The sequence below is a fragment of the Notolabrus celidotus genome, chromosome 21, assembly GCF_009762535.1.
Source record: "Notolabrus celidotus isolate fNotCel1 chromosome 21, fNotCel1.pri, whole genome shotgun sequence".
NCBI classification, from domain to species: domain Eukaryota; kingdom Metazoa; phylum Chordata; class Actinopteri; order Labriformes; family Labridae; genus Notolabrus; species Notolabrus celidotus.
The window spans coordinates 2,483,332-2,501,371 of NC_048292.1; the positions used below are offsets into that span (position 1 = coordinate 2,483,332).

The window sequence follows — 18,040 nt, forward strand, 5'->3', positions numbered from 1 at the left end:
CAGGAAGTCAGAGCTCGGAGCTTGTTCAGCCCATAGACTGTATAAAATACAACTCAACCCCTCCTCCGTTTGTCATTCCCTGCACACATGTGTGCTAACAAGGAGCTTAGGAGGGAGGCATGCTAGTTGTAGGCTGTCTTAATAAACACAAAGGTCGGTTTGACTCCCCACGTCTGCAGATTTGAAGATCTAGTGGATGACTTTTAGTTTTCATGGATAAGTGCTAGCGCTAGTTAGCATAGCCACATAGCTACATGTTGGTAGCTGTGTACCAAGACACACGTCGACATGCTGACAAATAAAACAACAAGAAACACTAAATCTGTGACCAATGGTTCAGAGAGGTCCTGCTGCAGGCGCCTCTCCATCAGGATCGGATTCTGGATCAGATTCAGAGGGTTGAAGTAACGCGGGTCTGTGAGCAGCCGTGTATATTCAGCCAACATGTAAATATTAGATCAATGTGCTGGAGAGCCGAGGCCACACCCACTTCCTGAGGGGGCGTGGTCAGAGAGCTCATTCTCATTTAAAGGCACAGACACAGAAAACAGCCTGTTCTGAGCAGGGCTGAAAAAGAGGGGTTTACAGGCAGACCAGAATCTGATTTCAAAGTGTTTTTATGAGCATAAACTTTAAAGACATGTCTTGGGGACCTCTTAGACCAATATATGTTGATGAGAAAGAGCATAATATGTCACCTTTAAGGTAATAGCAGCGTTATAAGCGGGATGATGTACGGTGAGCAGGTGGTCATAGGAAGTAGAAGTGAAGTTGATTCAAACAGAAACGAGGCGGGAGACAGAAGTACTGCATCACATCTTCTTTAAACAAATTAATAAAATAAAACAACAAACTTCAAGTAATCCCATCATCAACATCATCATCATCATCATCATCCACATCTTCATCATCATCATCATCATCAGCAGAGAAATAAGAGATACAAAAGAAAGATAAACATACAGGACCTAAGAGAGCCTCGGGTCTTTAAAAGTAGAGTTAATAGTTGAAACAACGATAATGCCGTTTTTATGCCGTCACCAGAAAAACCCAAAGGAGGTAAAAACTGTCATGCAGAACCGACGCTGAGAGAGAGACACAGTTTGATACAAAGAGATCCTTAGAAAGAGTGATAAGAAGCATGTGTGTGTGTGTGTGTGTGTGTGTGTGTGTGTGTGTGTGTGTGTGTGTGTGTATCAGAGCGGGCCGAGCTTATCATCTTATAGAAAACATCATCACAGAGCGGTCGCTGTGAGGGCGTCCTCCACACACCGAGTGTTTGTCGTTCGTCCTGAAACGTTTGAGGGATATTTGAGGATGAAGGGATGAACTGATCGGATCTCAGAGGTGGAGAATGAAGATGAAGTCAGAAAGAGTGTTCAGAGGATTGTTCCTTATTTAGACCGTCATCCCAAAGCAAACAAACATTCATTGTGAAACTCAGACTGGAAAGTGTTTAAATAAAAGTTCTCGTGAAGTAAAACAAAAAATGAAAGCTCTTTTTTTGGATCAACTTGAAACAACAACCTTCTTTCAGATCAGGTTCTGGGACTTTCAGGGCGTTTAATGTCCTGAGGAGGTAATTAAGAGTCTGGTTGTTCCTGCTGCTTGGAGAAAGTCCCTCAGAGAAAGAGTAACTTTCAAAAGCTCATTTTTAAAGTGCTGAGAACGACAGATTGTTTCATCATGATGCCAGAGATACACCTGATGTTAACCCTGCGTGAGCGTCTTACTGGAGGATACCTCTAGAGGGCGCACTTTTTTCAACATGTGCGGCGATGTCAAACTCACGTATTCAAAGTTAAGAGGAAGTGATCTCCTGCCTGTGAGGGACGTTTGTTTTTTTTAGCTTTAGCAACATTTAACATTTAAAAGCTTGACGTCTTTTAATCGCTGGAATGTATTTATAATCCTCAGAAGAGACTTGAAGCGAGGTCCTGATCAGGTGTCGATGCCGTGCTCAAAGACTCATTCACTGTTTCCAAAGAATATTTTTGTTGCACGTTAAAAAACCTGCAAACTTTAAACGTCTAAAGAATTAAAATGCATGAAAAAAGAAATGTAGATTCCTTTGCCAAAAAAAGTTTAGACGTTGCGAGCCTTCAGAATTTTGCTTTGGACTTCTTGATATCTGATACCGTGTGAAAGCTCTGTTCTTGAACATGTTTGAACAGTTAAGAGAACGTTTTTGTGTGAATCTGAAACACAAGCAAAAGAACGAAGAAGGCAAACTGAGTAACGTGTGTTAACTTCCACTGGATCCGCTCTGTTGCGTTCCGGCTGCGTCTCTGATCCGGCAGGTCGGAGCCCTCCGGATCAGATACATAAGACCTTTATTTCTTCTGATTCTGACGCATCAATCTCAACAGAGCAGATTGAGCGGGACAGGAAGTCAGGTTTCACCAAAACAAAATGAAAACATCCGGTTCATTTTCAGAATAAAACACTCTGTGTTAAAATCCTCATCCATGTAGAAAGACAACATGGATGAGGAGAGGAGGAGGAGAATCCTTAATTCAGTAAAAACCTCGATCACATGACTCCAGCTGTCCGGAGGTCCTGATCCGTGCTGAAAACGCAACAGGTGGGTAAATCAGAGACGGATCTGGTGGAAGTCCGATGTAATACTGACTAACGGTCTCCCTCCTCCACCTGAGCCTCCTGCTTTACATCAAACCAAAGAGACCTCACAGGGAGCGTTCAGAGTCCAAACATGCTCACAAAGAAATAAAACAACGAGACAATCATGAAGCCGACCGGCACTGAAGTAACTTTGCACATTCAGTACTCCTCGTGCTCAGAGGTCGACTCTGTTAGAAACATTAATGTAATGTAAACGACGACAGAAATGCAAAAAGACGTCAACCAATCATATTGCATTTAATATGGCTCAGATTCTTCTTCCTCTGCACACACACACACACACATACGTATGCACACACGCACACACACACACACACAGGCGCTGTTATGACACCACACAGTCTGCAGACGGAGAGCAAAGCTTCCTCGTCCTTTGACAGTGCAGCTCGATAACTCCTCATAAGGTTTGATATGGAATGGGCCATATTAACACACACACACACACACACACACACACATGAAGGCATACACACACATGAAGGCATACACACACACTGCATGTTAAAAAAAAAAGCTTTGTCGGATCAGGAATATCGGACATCGACAGGAACACCTGCTGGAGGATTCATGGTGTCGATATTTGGGCTTTTAAAAGAATCAGATCCGGATCAGACGGGGAAGGATATGACGGATACGAGAGCTCGGATCCAGAATAAGAACCAAGACTCAAACTTTGAAGCTCAGTTTGAGTCGTGTTGAAGCGCGTCATGTTAAAAGTCTGCAGCTGAAAGAGTAAAAGCTGTTAGACGGCGTGTGATGGAGGAGGAGGATTGTTTAAGCTTTGACATGGTGATAAAAAGAAAAAAACACTTTGGCTTGAAACACTTAAAAACAAATAAATATCCACTGTGGAGCAAAAAGAACTGATATTAAGAGATTTTTAGACCTTATAGGGCGACAGTAGAGCTCACAGAGAGGTTCACTGTTGAATTGTTGTTGATTTGGAGCAGTTTAAATATCTAAAGAGGTATCTTATATTCAGAATTTCATCTCTTTGACCCTGTGATGTAGGTTTCATAAATGAGGCTTAAGGGCCTGTCTCCACTAACAGCGTTTTTTTGACTGGCAGCGCCCACAGCTTCAATTTCCAGAGATCTTCTCACCAGATGAGTTGAATTTGTTTTAAAATGCTCTTTATGTTTGCTTTTCTTGAAGGAAATTTCCTCCAAGATGAAGTAGAAACAATAAAGAGGAGGAGGAGAGGAATCCTGCATGAGCAGCAGATTTAGGGCCTGTCTACACCGAAGCAAGTCAACAGTGACGTTAAACTGTTGTGGCGTTTTGGCCGCTCCTTGATACAGAAATGATGGCTGTTTTTCGAAACCGGCTACTTTACTAGCAGTACGTACTGATTTGTCCTAAATTCAGTATGTAGTACGTGAACAAGAAAAAGTTTGTACTCACTGCTGTGTTTCAATAGAGTTATAGCGCCATCTACTGGCCTGGCATGCATACTGCAGCACTTTCAGTCGTCTAAAAGAGGCCGAGACCTGGAAATTGAACCCTTAAAATTAAAAAAAGGGGCGCTGATGGCCTAGCGGTCTAAGCGCCCCACGTAAAGAGGCTACCTACATATCAAAATTGGTCTAGACCGCAAAGAATGACGGCCCTTAAGTGGCCCTGATATAGTTTGCCAGAGACGGCACACACATGGGCCAGCTTAATCACAAGCTCAACCTTAATCAGCCCAGTTGCGGCATGAACAGATCTGGGCCACATAAACCAAGCCTCAATCGGGCCAGGTGTGTTATGCCATCATATATACAATGCAATCATTGCCAGACCTGGTCCACATCCAATCAGCCAGCAGTGCTGGCTTGACACCAGATTTGGCCCAGACCTATCAGACCAATTTTGCTATGTGGGTTTAGTCCTCGTCGCAGAAGTCGTCGGTTTGACTCCCGGCCAGTCGACCATTTCCTGCATGTCTTCCCCCGCTCTCTGCCCCCCACATTTCCTGTCTCTATTCAGCTGTCCTGTCAATAAAGGCTAAAAAGCCCAAAAAATATACCTTAAAAAAACAAAAATAAGAGTCTGGCAAGCTCCTCCTTCACTGTTGCTGTTTACAAAGGTGAAATCAGAAGCCCCGCCCCCTTTTGGTTCCACTTCAGGTGACCCTGATGCTCCAAAGGTTACAGAGAGCACAAGTTGAAGACAGAGGACGCTGAGCTGCGTACGTTCGGATAGAAACGAGTCGGCTGCCAGTGTTTAAAAACGCAGTCAGTGGACACAGGCCCTTATTGTTGCTAATTTGGTATGTAGCAGTGTTGGGGGTTTATTACAGTGATGCATTCTGGGTACTTTCTGACACAGATGTGACACTACGTCAGAGTAATGTCTTTGGCACAAACGTTTGATGGGGTGAATAAATAAATAGACCTTTAGCATCGTGATGAGCTCCGCACTGAAACTTTATCGTGTTTCCTTAAATATAAAAACGAACTCTTTGAAATATGAACCAGAAATAAAAGACACGTTTTCAAGTGAAGTCACCACCTGACGGCTGCTCAAAGTGCACTTACATCCTGAACTGTTAAATAGTCCTACAATCAATCAATCACTCAATCAATCAATCAGCACGACCAATAAATAGAATATGAATAAATAAATACAAATAAATAATCGACCATTAAAATCTCCTCTGCAGAGCCGGAGCGGGTCACTCCTCTGTCCGTCCGTCCGTCCGGAGATAAAAACCAGAGTCTGTTTCCTCTGTTTGGTTTCCACTGCGAGTGAGTCCACAGAGACACAGTGTGTGTGTGACAGTGTGTGAGAGAGTGTGTGTGCCTCAGACAGCTGTCTCTAAGTCCTCATGAGGAACTGTAGATGTGTTCTGTTGGGCGCTCAGGTAGGTGGTGAGCTCAGAGTCTCCCTCCGCTTCCTCCACGGCGGTTTTCCCCTGATGGACACAAAGAGTCAGAAATCAGAGACGGATCAACGACTCATTAAAGAAGTATTCAATCTGAGAAGAGGCTGAGGAGAGAGAGAGCTTCAGGGATGCAGGTTTGTTTTGATAGTTGTGAAGTGTGTTTACCTGGAAGTTGGTCTTCTGCAGCGACGCCCCGGCCTCCACCAGCAGTCGACACACGGCGTGCTGCTTCTCTGAGGCGGCTTTGTGCAGCGCTGTGTCCCCCCTGCACACAAACACACACAAACACACACAAACACACACATCATCAACAGCTGTGAGAGTCTACAAATGTCTACAGATTATCTTGCAGGAATTGATCCGTGTACGCTGTCTATGCTTTAGATTTCAGATACTTTAAATTCTTCCACATGTTGTTTCTTTTTCCCCAAAACTTCAGAGCGATTATCAACAAATTTTGAGTTTTATAAGAACTTATTACCTACCTTACTTATTTTTAAGTAATTATTTTAACTATTTATATTCTTTTTATTTAACTAATAAATTTGACTGTCTGTTTATTTGTAATCATGTATTTATATTTACTTTCATTTAAACAATTAATTATAATTAATCCGTTTTTATTTCTTATTTCTCTGATTAATTTGACTACCTATTTTTTTTATTTCCCTTTCTATTTTTATTTTACTCATTAATTTGTTTTTTTAATTTTAAACTATTTTTTTTTAACTCATTAACAATTTATTTTTTAAATTTTTAATCTATTGTTTTTATTTCACTAATTAATTTGACAAATATGTTTTCCTGATGTATTTATGTTTATTTTCATTTTAACATTTGATTAGAATTAATTCGTTTTTATTTATTTATTCTTATTAAACTCATTAATTTGAGTATTTATTGTGTTTTGATTTAATATTTAAATATTCTTAATTTATCATTTTCTATTTTCAAATGTATTCTGTTTAATTTGTTTAATCGTTTTAATCTTTTGCATTGTATTTTGTTTTTTTGCATTGTTAGAATGTGTACACTCCTCTCTGTCTGTTAAAGGTTTATTCTGCGATGTTTTGTTTGTCAGAGCACTTTGTAAACATTTGTTTTTAAAGGTGCTAGGAGGAGGAGCTTGGGTTTTATAACAACTACCCGGCTCTCTTACTGATCTTCCGGTTGTGTAAGATGCTTGATTCTGATTGGTCAAAACCCCTTGACCACAGTTATTAACTTTCACTAACATGAGCGACACCAGAGACAAACTGATCACACATCATGTCAAATCAATCCATGGAGAAGAGTTCAGACACGTTTAGCTTCTGCTTGTTGACACCTTAGACCGTAAGGTGAGGTAAAACCGTTAGCTTCTGTTAACGCTAGTTTCGTTAGCATGCTAAATCAGCAGGCTAACAGATGTTTTCATCTTGGATCCTGTCCATCAATATGATGAAGGAGCAGGTGAGAGAAACTTTAGGTTAGAGATCTCTACAAAGAAAGTTAAACCCTGAGTGGTGGTGGTGAGAGCAGCAGGGTTCAAAGATGTGACATTAGTTTATTTTTAAAGGTGTGTGAACCTCAGAGCTCAGAGAAGAAGGAGAGCTGAATGAGGACAGGTTCATGTTCAATCCACCGCAACAGGCAGAGAAGAATAAATCACCATGGAACAATAACTGACGAGGAATCACTGGGACGTGTTTAGCAGACTCTACTCTCTTAAATTCAACAACATGCACAAACAAAGTGAGAAGAAACAGACGTACTTCTCTCTGTCGGTCAGATCCAGAAGAACCTTTGACCCTGAAACACAAACACAGCTTTATATAAACACACTCATGATTAAACAACACACACTTTAAATCATCTCAGAGTCGTGATGTGTGGACGTGAAGACGATCGCCTCTCTCACCCTGCAGCAGGATGAAGCTGACCACCTCCGTGTGTCCGTTCTGAGCGGCGATGTGTAACGCCGAGCATCCTGCAGAGTCTCTGACCAGCAGGCTGACGCCCCGACGCACGCACTCAGAGAGCTGCAGACGGACATGTGGAGAACAAGGACAGAGACAGCCGTCAGATATTTAATGAGCTCACTTTTATTGTTGCTGTTTTGAGACTTTTGCTCCATGATTGTGCAGTTTGAGTTAAAAACAAGGTGTGCAGACGTTTAATACAACATGCAACTTAAAGGAAACTCCCTCAGAGAGATGCATTGAAAAGAAAAAGTTGTAGACTTTTTTATCAGCTGGTAAAAGAATCTGCTTCTTCATGTGTTTTGAAAAAGCTTCTCTTTGTTCAAGTCTTTGGAAAAACCCAGAGAGGTGAAGTGACGCAAACAAGAAGAGGTGAGACTGGTTTTATCAACATGAATCCACAATCTGTGTGTCATCTGAGCGTGCTCGGACTTTACCGTAGACAGATCTCCTGCTCCGGCAGCTTTCAGCAGAGCTGTGAAGCAAGAACAAAGATGAAACATGAGCTTTGTTTATCTTCCTCTTTTCTTCCTCTTCTTCTGCAGAAGTCTGCCTCAGAGCTGCACGATGACTCATGATGAATACCTCTGAACAAACAAACAATGTTTTCTGCACGTCACTCAGTCTGATGGTGAACACTCTCATGTAACGTGTTTGTCGTTTAACTATCAGCTGATATTTTCTGCAGACTCGTCACTTTCTGGATCTTTCTGTTTCACTTCCTTAAATCTAAAACCTGACTTCCTCTTGTCCTCTCGTCAGAAGGTCAACGTTGTTTTCATCGTCTCTGGAGACGCTTTGGATCAAGCTTTTAAAAGACGCCTGTGACCTCAAAGTGACTGAATCACCTTCCTCTGGTCAGCCTCGTGTGCACTCATCATATAACTCCTCTATGAGGAGTTCAAGGAATCCAAACAGCTACTTGTGACTTATTTTACTCATCCCTCCTCGACTATTTATTTATTTTCATCATTATTTCTTTAATTTAACAAATCCATTTGACCATTTTATTTATTTTCCTGTTCCTAATCTGTCATTTTCTGTTCTCTGATGTGATGTCTTCTTCTTCTTCTTCTTCTTCTTTTTTTAACATTCTTTTTATTGATTTTCACATTGAGAACAATAGCTCAGGACAGCTTAACAAACTTTTTTGCAGAGTTGGTCTAATAGTCACATCCAGCATTCATCATATCAGTTGTATTGTACATTAGTAGAACAATCCTTCAGCTCTTAAGTATCTTCATTATAAATTGCACTTAATATTTAGAAGATTCAGAGATTTCTCCCATTTTATTTTAAAAAGATGAGCTCTTCTCTAAAGTGACAACATCAGATATTGGAGACTTCCACAATATAATAGATGGAGATTCATCTCCCACCTCTTTGTCATTATAGCCTTCCTTGCCAACATTAAAAGAAATGGAATTATTTCATTTTGGAAATAGGCAAGTAGGCACAAATGTGGTCTAGGAGGCAGATTTTGCCCCATCACTGAACTGATTTCTCCACATACTGCCCTCCAGAATAATTGAATCTCTTCACACTCCCAGAGGAAGTGTATTCTAGTTCCAGTATTTGTTTTGCACTTGGGACAGAGTGGGGAGGCTCCTGCTGTAAACTTACTGTAAATATATGGAGAGATATAAACATTATGTCATATATTGTATTGCAATTCTCTATATCTGTTGCATATTGAAATCCTGGAGGGCAGCCTCAGAGCTTCCCCCCATGTCTCTTCATCTATTGTCACATTTAAGAGTCTACACCATGATGTTCTTACAAAGTCCGCCTACTATCACCTTCAGAATATATCAAGGATTAAAGGACTCATGTCTCAGCAGGATGCAGAAAAACTCCTCCATGCATTCATCTTTAGCAGACTAGACTACTGTAACGGGGTCTTTACAGGACTCCCTTAAAAGTCCATCAGACGGCTGCAGCTCATACAGAATGCTGCTGCTCGAGTCCTAACAAGGACCAACACAGTAGACCACATTACTCCAGTTCTTAGATCTCTACACTGGCTTCCTGTCTGTCAGAGAATAGACTTTAAAATCCTGCTGATGGTTTATTAAGACCTGAATGGTTTAGGCTGATCTGCTGCTACTTTATGAACCACCTGGACCTCTGAGGTCATCAGGTCCTGGTCTGCTTTCAGTCCCTGGAGTCAGAAGGAAACATGGTGAAGCAGCGTTTAGTCATTATGCTCCACATATCTGGAACAAGCTCCCTGAAAGCTGCAGGTCCGCTCCAACTCTCACCTCTTTAAAATCCAAGACTAAGACCTTTTTATTTACCACTGCCTTCCTATCTTAGATTATTTTAACTCACTTTAAATTAAATTTTAATGTAATTTTTAACATATTTCTAATGTTCCTTTTCTTTTCTATGTTTTATTATATTTGTCATTCTAATTGTGTTATTTTATGCCTGTCTGAATGTTTCCAATGCTTTTAATGTTTTAATGTAAAGCACATTGAGTTGCCCTCGTGTATGAAATGCGAAATACAAATAAAGCTGCCTTGCATTCTTAGTGATGTAAGTTTGTCCAAGTTTAAATTCTGTAACTCAGAATAAAATCTTGATATAAAGTGATCATGCTTCGAATGATTCAGGAAGAATCTTTCTAACATGTGAGGACCACTGAAGACAGTTAGAGTATTTGCCTTCTTAAATACATAATGCCTCACTTGTAAATATTTGTAGAAATCCTTAGTGGGTAGATTTTACTGATTGTACTGATTGTACTGATTGTACTGATTGTACTGATCTCTTAAAAGCTCAAATGTTTTCAAATTCCCATCACCATAGAGATCATATCACCCTCTTTAAACCTGCAGTTTGACATGACTTGAAATTCTGATGTCTTCTTCTTATAACAAGGATGTATTGGTCTACTGTTTCATCACTTTGTTCTGTTTAATTTGTGTTTATTCTTTTTAATATTTGTGTTTTATTTTGTTTTTTGCATTGTTAGATTTTCTTCACTCCTCTCTGTCTGTTAAAGGTTTATTCCGCCTTGTTTTGTTTGTCAGATCCCTTTGTAAACATTTGTTTTTCAAGGTGCTACATAAATAAAGTTATCATTATTTTATTATTATATAACATCAGTGATGACCTCTTAGGGCCTTGAACCTCACTGTTAAACTAGCAGAATGAGGCTGGACCCACCTTAGGCATACTTCAGACCATGCACTGCAGCCTGTTTGAGTTCACTGAGTCATGCTTTGTGTCTGCAGGTATTTGCACAGTGAATCGAGCAGCTGTGAGGAGCTGAGAGTGAACGGTGTGAGGTTACAGATAAACCCAAATATGAAGCGTGAGGTTCAGGGTGAGGAGTGTCCTGAACAAAGCTGGACTCTGTTCCCTGAAGGTATCAAATGTGGTGTTGATTTTCAGGAGAGGAAAGTTTGAAAGCAAAACTGAAAGTAAATAAACAAAAACATGTCTAGACATGTCTGCAGGAGGAACAACAGGTTCAAGGGGGGAGAGCCGGAGAGTCCCAGGATCAACAGAGGATCACAGATATGAGAGAGGAAGAAGCAAGGAGGCAGGACACACCCTCAAACTTCTACAACTTTCCAGAACGAGCCTCAGATTCACTTCCTCAAAGCATGAGGGAGGTGGCTTAAACCACAATAACCACTTTGTTTGTGTTTATCTGTGTGTGTGTGTGTGTGTGTGTGTGTGTGTGTGTGTGTGTGTGTGTGTTAAGAGTATTTCTGTTTAAGTGTGTGTTGTACCTTGTTCCTCTGAGGTTAATGGAGTGCTGAAAAGAAAAGCAGAAGGAGATAACATTTGAGAAGATGCAAAACATTTCACAATCTGCTGCTTCAATATTTCGCCATATTCTCTCGAATCAAGGAAAGAGGACAGAGGACAGAGGAAGGGGACAGAGGAAAGAGGACATGGGAAAGAGGACAGGGTAAAGACACATGGAAGTGGACAGACGATAGAGACAGAGGAAAAGAGGACAGAGGACATAGGATAGTAGAAAGAGGACATAGGTAAGAGGAAAGAGGACAGAGTAAAGAGTAAAGAGGAGAGAGGACAAAGAAAAGAGGAGAGAGGACAAAGTAAAGAGGACAGAAGACAGAGTAAAGAGGAGAGAGGACAGAGATAAGATGAGAGAGGACAGAGGATGGAGGACAGAGTTAGAGGAGAGAGGACATAGGATAGTAGAAAGAGGACATAGGTAAGAGGAAAGAGGACAGAGTAAAGAGTAAAGAGGAGAGAGGACAAAGAAAAGAGGAGAGAGGACAAAGTAAAGAGGACAGAAGACAGAGTAAAGAGGAGAGAGGACAGAGATAAGATGAGAGAGGACAGAGGATGGAGGACAGAGTTAGAGGAGAGAGGATATAGGACAAAGGAAAGAGGATAGAGGACGGAGGAAAGAGGACAGAGGAAAGATGAAAGAGGACACAGGACAGAGGAAATTGGACGGAAGAAAGAGGACAGAGGACAGAGGAAAGTTGAGAGAGGAAAGAGGAAAGAGGACAGAGGATGGAGGAAAGTTGAGAGAGGAAAGAGGAAAGAGGACAGAGGAAAGAGGACAGAGGATGGAGGAAAGAGGACAGAGGATGGAGGAAAGTTGAGAGAGGAAAGAGGAAAGAGGACAGAGGAAAGAGGACAGAGGACAGAGGAAAGTTGAGAGAGGAAAGAGGACAGAGGAAAGAGGAGAGAGGAAAGAGGACAGAGGATGGAGGAAAGAGGACATAGGACAGAGGAAAGTTGAGAGAGGAAAGAGGAAAGAGGACAGAGGAAAGAGGACAGAGGATGGAGGAAAGTTGAGAGAGGAAAGAGGACGGAGGAAAGAGGACAGAGGACAGAGGAAAGTTGAGAGAGGAAAGAGGACAGAGGAAAGAGGACAGAGGATGGAGGAAAGAGGAAAGAGGACCTAGAAATGTCTTTTTTTTAAGAGTTAATAAAACAGAAGAAGGGATGATTTGAACCAGTCAGCTATGTTATTTATCTGTTTTAAACATTTTAAAGTCGGCCCTGATGTTTGAACTCAGAGTGTCAGATCCTTCATGTGGACACGGGTCTGAAACAAACGAACGTACCCCGCTGTCGGCTCCACCACGAGGTCAGGCATCCCCGTGGACGCCGTCTGGCTCGACGCTGGAGGCTCGTGGTCCAGGATGAAAACCTCCTCCTGACAGATCTCTGTCACAAAGTGCAGATGCTCCTGCAGACAGACAGACAGACAGTATCAGAAGTGAAGTCAAAGTCAGATAAACATCCATGCATTGAGTCTCTTTTCTTATATCAGTTTAATCGTGTTTACCTGAGCCTTGTCGATGCGATAGAAGCGATCAGCTGACGTGGCTGCAGAGAGGAGACGTGTTTATTAACAGAATCACATTAATTACATGTAAATAATAATCAAAACATGATCTTTAAAAGGCTGGAAAAGATAAAAAGTTATAATAATTGAGAGGAAGTAAAGAGGCATGAGAGAGGGAGAGATAAAGTAGATTAAACACAGAATATAATGAGTCTGATTTAGGGAAAAGTGAGTTTTAAAAGTGTGTTTTTGTTTATATCAACTTTGAAGCTTTAAAACATGCTTCTGTTTTTATTTACATCAAGACTTTATTTTCTGGGTGATATAGGATCTATAAATCTATTTAAGGAGGGAATATGTGTAGAAAGTGAAAGTTGAAGCTCGACTGAAAACCTTGTGGTTTTGTAAGACAGCAAAAAGCAGGAAATGTAACATATGTCTGTTCTTTTGAAATAAAATCATGCTGCTTCTGTCAGATCTGAATCTGGAGGCTGATTCTGCACAAGTTCAGTGATTCAAAATGAACCATCACTGCGTCTGTGTGAGTCACTCACAGTCCAGGAAGCTCCAGTTCTGAGAGAGTCTGCTGGAGGAGCTGGTCCTGGGGACGCCTCGGCACTCATCCTGAAAGTGAAGATACGAGACGTTGATTTAACGCGTTCATTCAGAGGATTCAAAAGTTACAAATCAACTTTTGAAGAGAGAAGAAGAAACCAGACAGAGAGGTTCAAAGTTTGTCTTTGAGCAGCTGAACGATCGGATACAAGAAGCAGACGATCAGGACGATGAGGCAGAGTAGCTCACAGTATAAGACTGAGATTATTTAAAGTGTGGAGGGAGAGGAGTTCACTCTGTCAGGGGGTCAGTCTGTGTTTGGAGCTAGCTTTGTGTGTTAGCTCATTTAAAGTCCAGTTGGGTTTTTGGATCAAGCTTTGAATTATTTTAAAGGGTGTTTTTATAGGATACAGAGGTAAAAGTGTCAGAATTATCATTAAAATAAATGTAAAAATATATATAATAATATTTATAAAATATATTTAAAATAATTTAAGCAAAAATTAAAAAGTTAAGAAATTCTAAAATTAAAAACAGAGAGGAGGCTTTAAAAAAGTCACAATCTGATATTAAAAAGTCTCTAAAATTAAAAATAATGACACCCAAAAACAGTGTACCTGGTAGTGCACTCTGTGGCCAGTAGATGGCGCCTGGTGTAAGTCCTAGCAAGCACAGCAGACAGGTTTCAAGGTTAACACACAGCCAAAGCATTTACAGCAAAAACTTCTACAGATGTTAGCTCGGTCAGTTTCCCACATGAGACACACAGAGCCGCGCCGCTGCGTTCCCCTCAGTGCTGCTCATTCATCCATTTAAAGAAAGCACACTGAAGGAGGAGAGGAGAGGGGGAGGAGGAGGAGAGGGGGAGGAGGAGGAGGAGAGGAGAGGGGAAGGAGGAGGAGAGGAGAGGGGGAGGAGGAGGAGGAGGAGGAGGAGAGATATGCTGCAGCAAGCTCCATGAAAGAGTGATGACGAGGAATAGAAGGGGACGGGAGGGGAGGGGAGGTAAAGGTGTGATGGGGGGACTTGCCTCCTGTAGTCTGTCGATGTAGAGTCTGCAGGTCTCCAGGTCACAGTCTCCTCTCACCACCACGATGCCGACGGGGATCGCTGGAGAGAAACAAACACTCTGGATGATTCAGATCCGGGGTTACTGTTTTTAAGTGCTTTAAGGCAGGGGTTCTCCAACTTTTTGGAACCAGGGACTCCTTACAGGTGAGAACATTGTCCAAGGACCCCCTCATCATTGTAACACAGATTAAACACATTAGTGATGTAGGTTAGAGGTTCTGTTTGCCTGAGTTTGGTTCTGGTTCCGTTTGCTTGAGTTTGGTTCTGGTTCTGTTTGCTTGAGTTTGGTTCTGGTTCTGTTTGCTTGAGTTTGGTTCTGGTTCCGTTTGCTTGAGTTGGTTCTGGTTCTGTTTGCTTGCCTTGGTTTTGGTTCTGTTTGCTTGAGTGAGGTTCTGGTTCTGGTTCTGTTTGCTTGAGTTTGGTTCTGGTTCGGTTTTGGTTCGGTTCTGGTTCAGTTCTGGTTTGGTTCTGGACGGTTCTGGTTCGGTTCTGGTTCGGTTCTGGTTTTGTTCTGGTTCGGTTCTGGTTTGGTTCTGGACGGTTCTGGTTCGGTTCTGGTTTGGTTCTGGTTTGGTTCTGGTTTGGTTCTGGTTCGGTTCTGGACGATTCTGGTTTGGTTCTGGTTTGGTTCTGGTTTGGTTCTGGTTTGGTTCTGGTTTGCTTGAGTTTGGTTCTGGTTCTGTTTGCTTGACTTGGTTCTTGTTCTCTTTGATTGAGTTTGGTTCTAGTTCTGGTTCTGTTTGCTTGAGTTTGGTTTTGGTTCTGTTTGCCCTAACCCTAATCATAACCCCAACCCTAACCCTAACCCCAACCCCAACCCAAACCCAAACCCTAACCCTAACCCTAACCCTAACCCTAACCCTAATCCTAACCCTAATCCTAACCCTAACCCTAATCTTAACCCCAACCCCAACCCCAACCCTAACCCTAACCCCAACCCAAACCCTAACCCTAACCCTAATCCTAACCCTAATCCTAACCCTAACCCTAATCTTAACCCCAACCCTAACCCTAACCCCAACCCCAACCCCAACCCTAACCCAACCCCAACCCAAACCCTAACCCTAACCCTAACCCTAACCCTAACCCTAATCCTAACCCTAATCCTAACCCTAACCCTAATCTTAACCCCAACCCCAACCCTAACCCTAACCCCAACCCAAACCCTAACCCTAACCCTAACCCTAACCCTAACCCTAACCCTAATCCCAACCCCAACCCTAACCCTAACCCTAACCCTAACCCCAACCCCAACCCCAACCCTAACCCTAACCCCAACCCAAACCCTAACCCTAACCCTAACCCTAACCCTAACCCTAATCCCAACCCCAACCCTAACCCTAACCCTAACCCTAACCCCAACCCCAACCCTAACCCTAATCCTAACCCTAATCCTAACCCTAACCCTAACCCTAATCCTAACCCTAATCCTTCTTTCTTTCCTTCTTGGTATGTAAAACTATCATTGTCCTTCTTTCATTATTTTTTCCTTTCATCCCTTTCTTTCTTTCTTTCTTTCTTTCTTTCTTCCTCCTTTATGTCTCCATTTCTCATACCCATCTTTCCTTCTGTCATTCCTTCACCATTTATTCTCCTCTTTTTCTTTCTTCTGGTCTCCCTCTCTTTTCTCTTTTCATAGACCTTTCTGGAGTCCCTGAGCTCCCTTGTCTCGTAGGTTCCTCTGGATCTCTGCTGCTGTGGACGTGCCAGACTCCAGCTGCTACAACTACTACTATCCATCTCCCCACTATCATCTCTCTCTCTCTTCATCTCCCTCTATCCCTCTCTCCAACACGGTCTCAGCTGATGTGTGTCTAACATGAGTCTGGTCCTGCTGGAGGTTTCTGCCTGTTAAAGGAAGTTTGTCCATGCCTTGCTGCAGGTTCTGGGTTCAAATAACTTGAAGAGAGGTGTTTCATAAATGTCACTTGAGTCAGTTACATGTCACTGGGACTGGAGTTTGTTTATATGCAGCTCATGGCACTCTCACACTGAGCATGTGAGTGGCTCCATCTGCTGGACAGATGTGATAGAGGTGCAAATCAACATCATTACAGGTGTTAGTGCTGCTGCAGAGTTAGTTCAACTTATGAACCACAGAATATGTCTCTTATAATAGTCCTCCCTTTACTTTCTGATCCCTGATTTCATTACACACACACACACACACACACACACACACACACACACACACACACACACACACACACACACACACACACATACACACACACACTCACACACACAGCAGCCTTACAGATGTCTCGCAGTCGTTCTTTGTCGTACTGCAGTCGGTCGTACTCCAGCAGGCTGATCCGATTCACCCGCAGACGAAGACGATCCGGGACGGCGTGAGGACTGGAAAGAAAAACACACACATGAGCTCTGAACTGCACACACACACATTTTAAACCGCTACAGCCATGAAGTGATAAACATGCAAACATGCACACACAGACGCACACACACTCCTCTTGTTTTGACATTTCCAGTTTGAGCTCTGGTTTCTGAACGTCCTGGTTGTGTTTCCTGCAGCAGCAGAGCTCCACAGTAAAGATCATAAAGCTCTGCTCCTGAGTTTGAGGAGGGCCGGCTCATTTTCAAGTCAATATTTGTGGGCAACGCTGCCTTCAGAGCGAGCACGGAGGCAGAGCGCTGATGTCACAAACACGGTGGGCGAGAAAAAGCGCGGCCTCACAGTGCTCAGACTCTGACCTGCAAACGAATCAGATCCACATCACCAGTGTTTCTTCACGTTCAAGCAAATTCATGCTGCAGCGATTCTGAGGAAGGTGAGGACGTGAAGGACAGGTGCGGGGAGGTGCAGGCGTGAGAACGAACAGCAGAAACAGAAAGACAAGAAGCACGTTCAGAGGAGGAGAGGCTGAAGCATGCTGCCGGACACTCGATCTCTGTCACACAGATTCATGATCCATGAGAGGATGACACACGAAAGACAGAAGACGACGACCTGGTTTGACTGATACGAGCTCTGAGACAAAGACGTCAGGAGTTTAGGAGAGTGGATGTGAAGAAAGAGAAGATTTAGGTAGATGTAATGGTCATAAATGTGTCAGTAGAATCTGTAGAGTCCTGATTTTAAGAAACAGAATCAAGACCTCGTTCTGATCTCTGAGCGTTGAAAAAGTGACGTCTTTGAGCGTCAAGCAATCAAATATCAGTCGAACCGGTGTCTACACATCCGCTCACACACACTAACAGTGACACACACACACACACACACACACACACACACACACACACACACACTGTGACAGAGGGCTCAGGTACTTACACAGAGAAGGAGTCTGGGGGAGCAGAGAGGCGGCGCAGATCAGCTGCACACACCTTCTGAATACTACCGCCGCACACACACACACAGAAACACACACACACGCAGAGGAGAGGAGGAGTGTGTGGCGGAGAGGAGAGGAAGAGGAGAGAGGAGACAAGGGGAGGAGACAAGGAGAGGAGGATAAAAAAGCAGATAGGAGAGAGAGGTTGTGGATGAGGAGAAGTGGGGAGGAGACAAGGAGACAAGAGTGAAGGAAGAGGAGATGAGAGAAGAGGGGAGGAGACAAGGAGAAGAGAAGATGAGAAAAGATATGGAAGGAAAGGAGACAAGAGGGAAGGGGAGGAGACAAGGAGACAAGA

The 18,040-nt window shown here is 42.7% G+C and overlaps 1 protein-coding gene across 6 annotated transcripts in view; it reads right to left on the bottom strand.

Moving 5' to 3' along the window:
- Positions 1-805: 805 nt before the first annotated feature.
- dgki (diacylglycerol kinase, iota) overlaps positions 806-18,040 on the bottom strand; it is a 98,006-nt gene continuing 80,771 nt past the window's right edge. For 2 of the 6 annotated variants that reach the window (XM_034673596.1, XM_034673595.1), the window contains exons 22-34: positions 17,682-17,744; positions 16,644-16,744; positions 14,346-14,425; positions 13,933-13,977; positions 13,315-13,384; positions 12,761-12,801; positions 12,537-12,661; positions 11,217-11,242; positions 7,911-7,948; positions 7,413-7,533; positions 7,267-7,303; positions 5,678-5,777; positions 806-5,542 (exon numbers count right to left, since the gene is read on the bottom strand). In XM_034673596.1, the coding sequence (XP_034529487.1) occupies positions 5,432-5,542; positions 5,678-5,777; positions 7,267-7,303; positions 7,413-7,533; positions 7,911-7,948; positions 11,217-11,242; positions 12,537-12,661; positions 12,761-12,801; positions 13,315-13,384; positions 13,933-13,977; positions 14,346-14,425; positions 16,644-16,744; positions 17,682-17,744 (958 nt within the window). In that variant the 3' untranslated portion in view covers positions 806-5,431. The remainder of the gene's footprint in view (positions 5,543-5,677; positions 5,778-7,266; positions 7,304-7,412; positions 7,534-7,910; positions 7,949-11,216; positions 11,243-12,536; positions 12,662-12,760; positions 12,802-13,314; positions 13,385-13,932; positions 13,978-14,345; positions 14,426-16,643; positions 16,745-17,681; positions 17,745-18,040) is intronic. The other 4 variants (XM_034673601.1, XM_034673600.1, XM_034673597.1 and 1 more) reach the window with 3 other exon arrangements.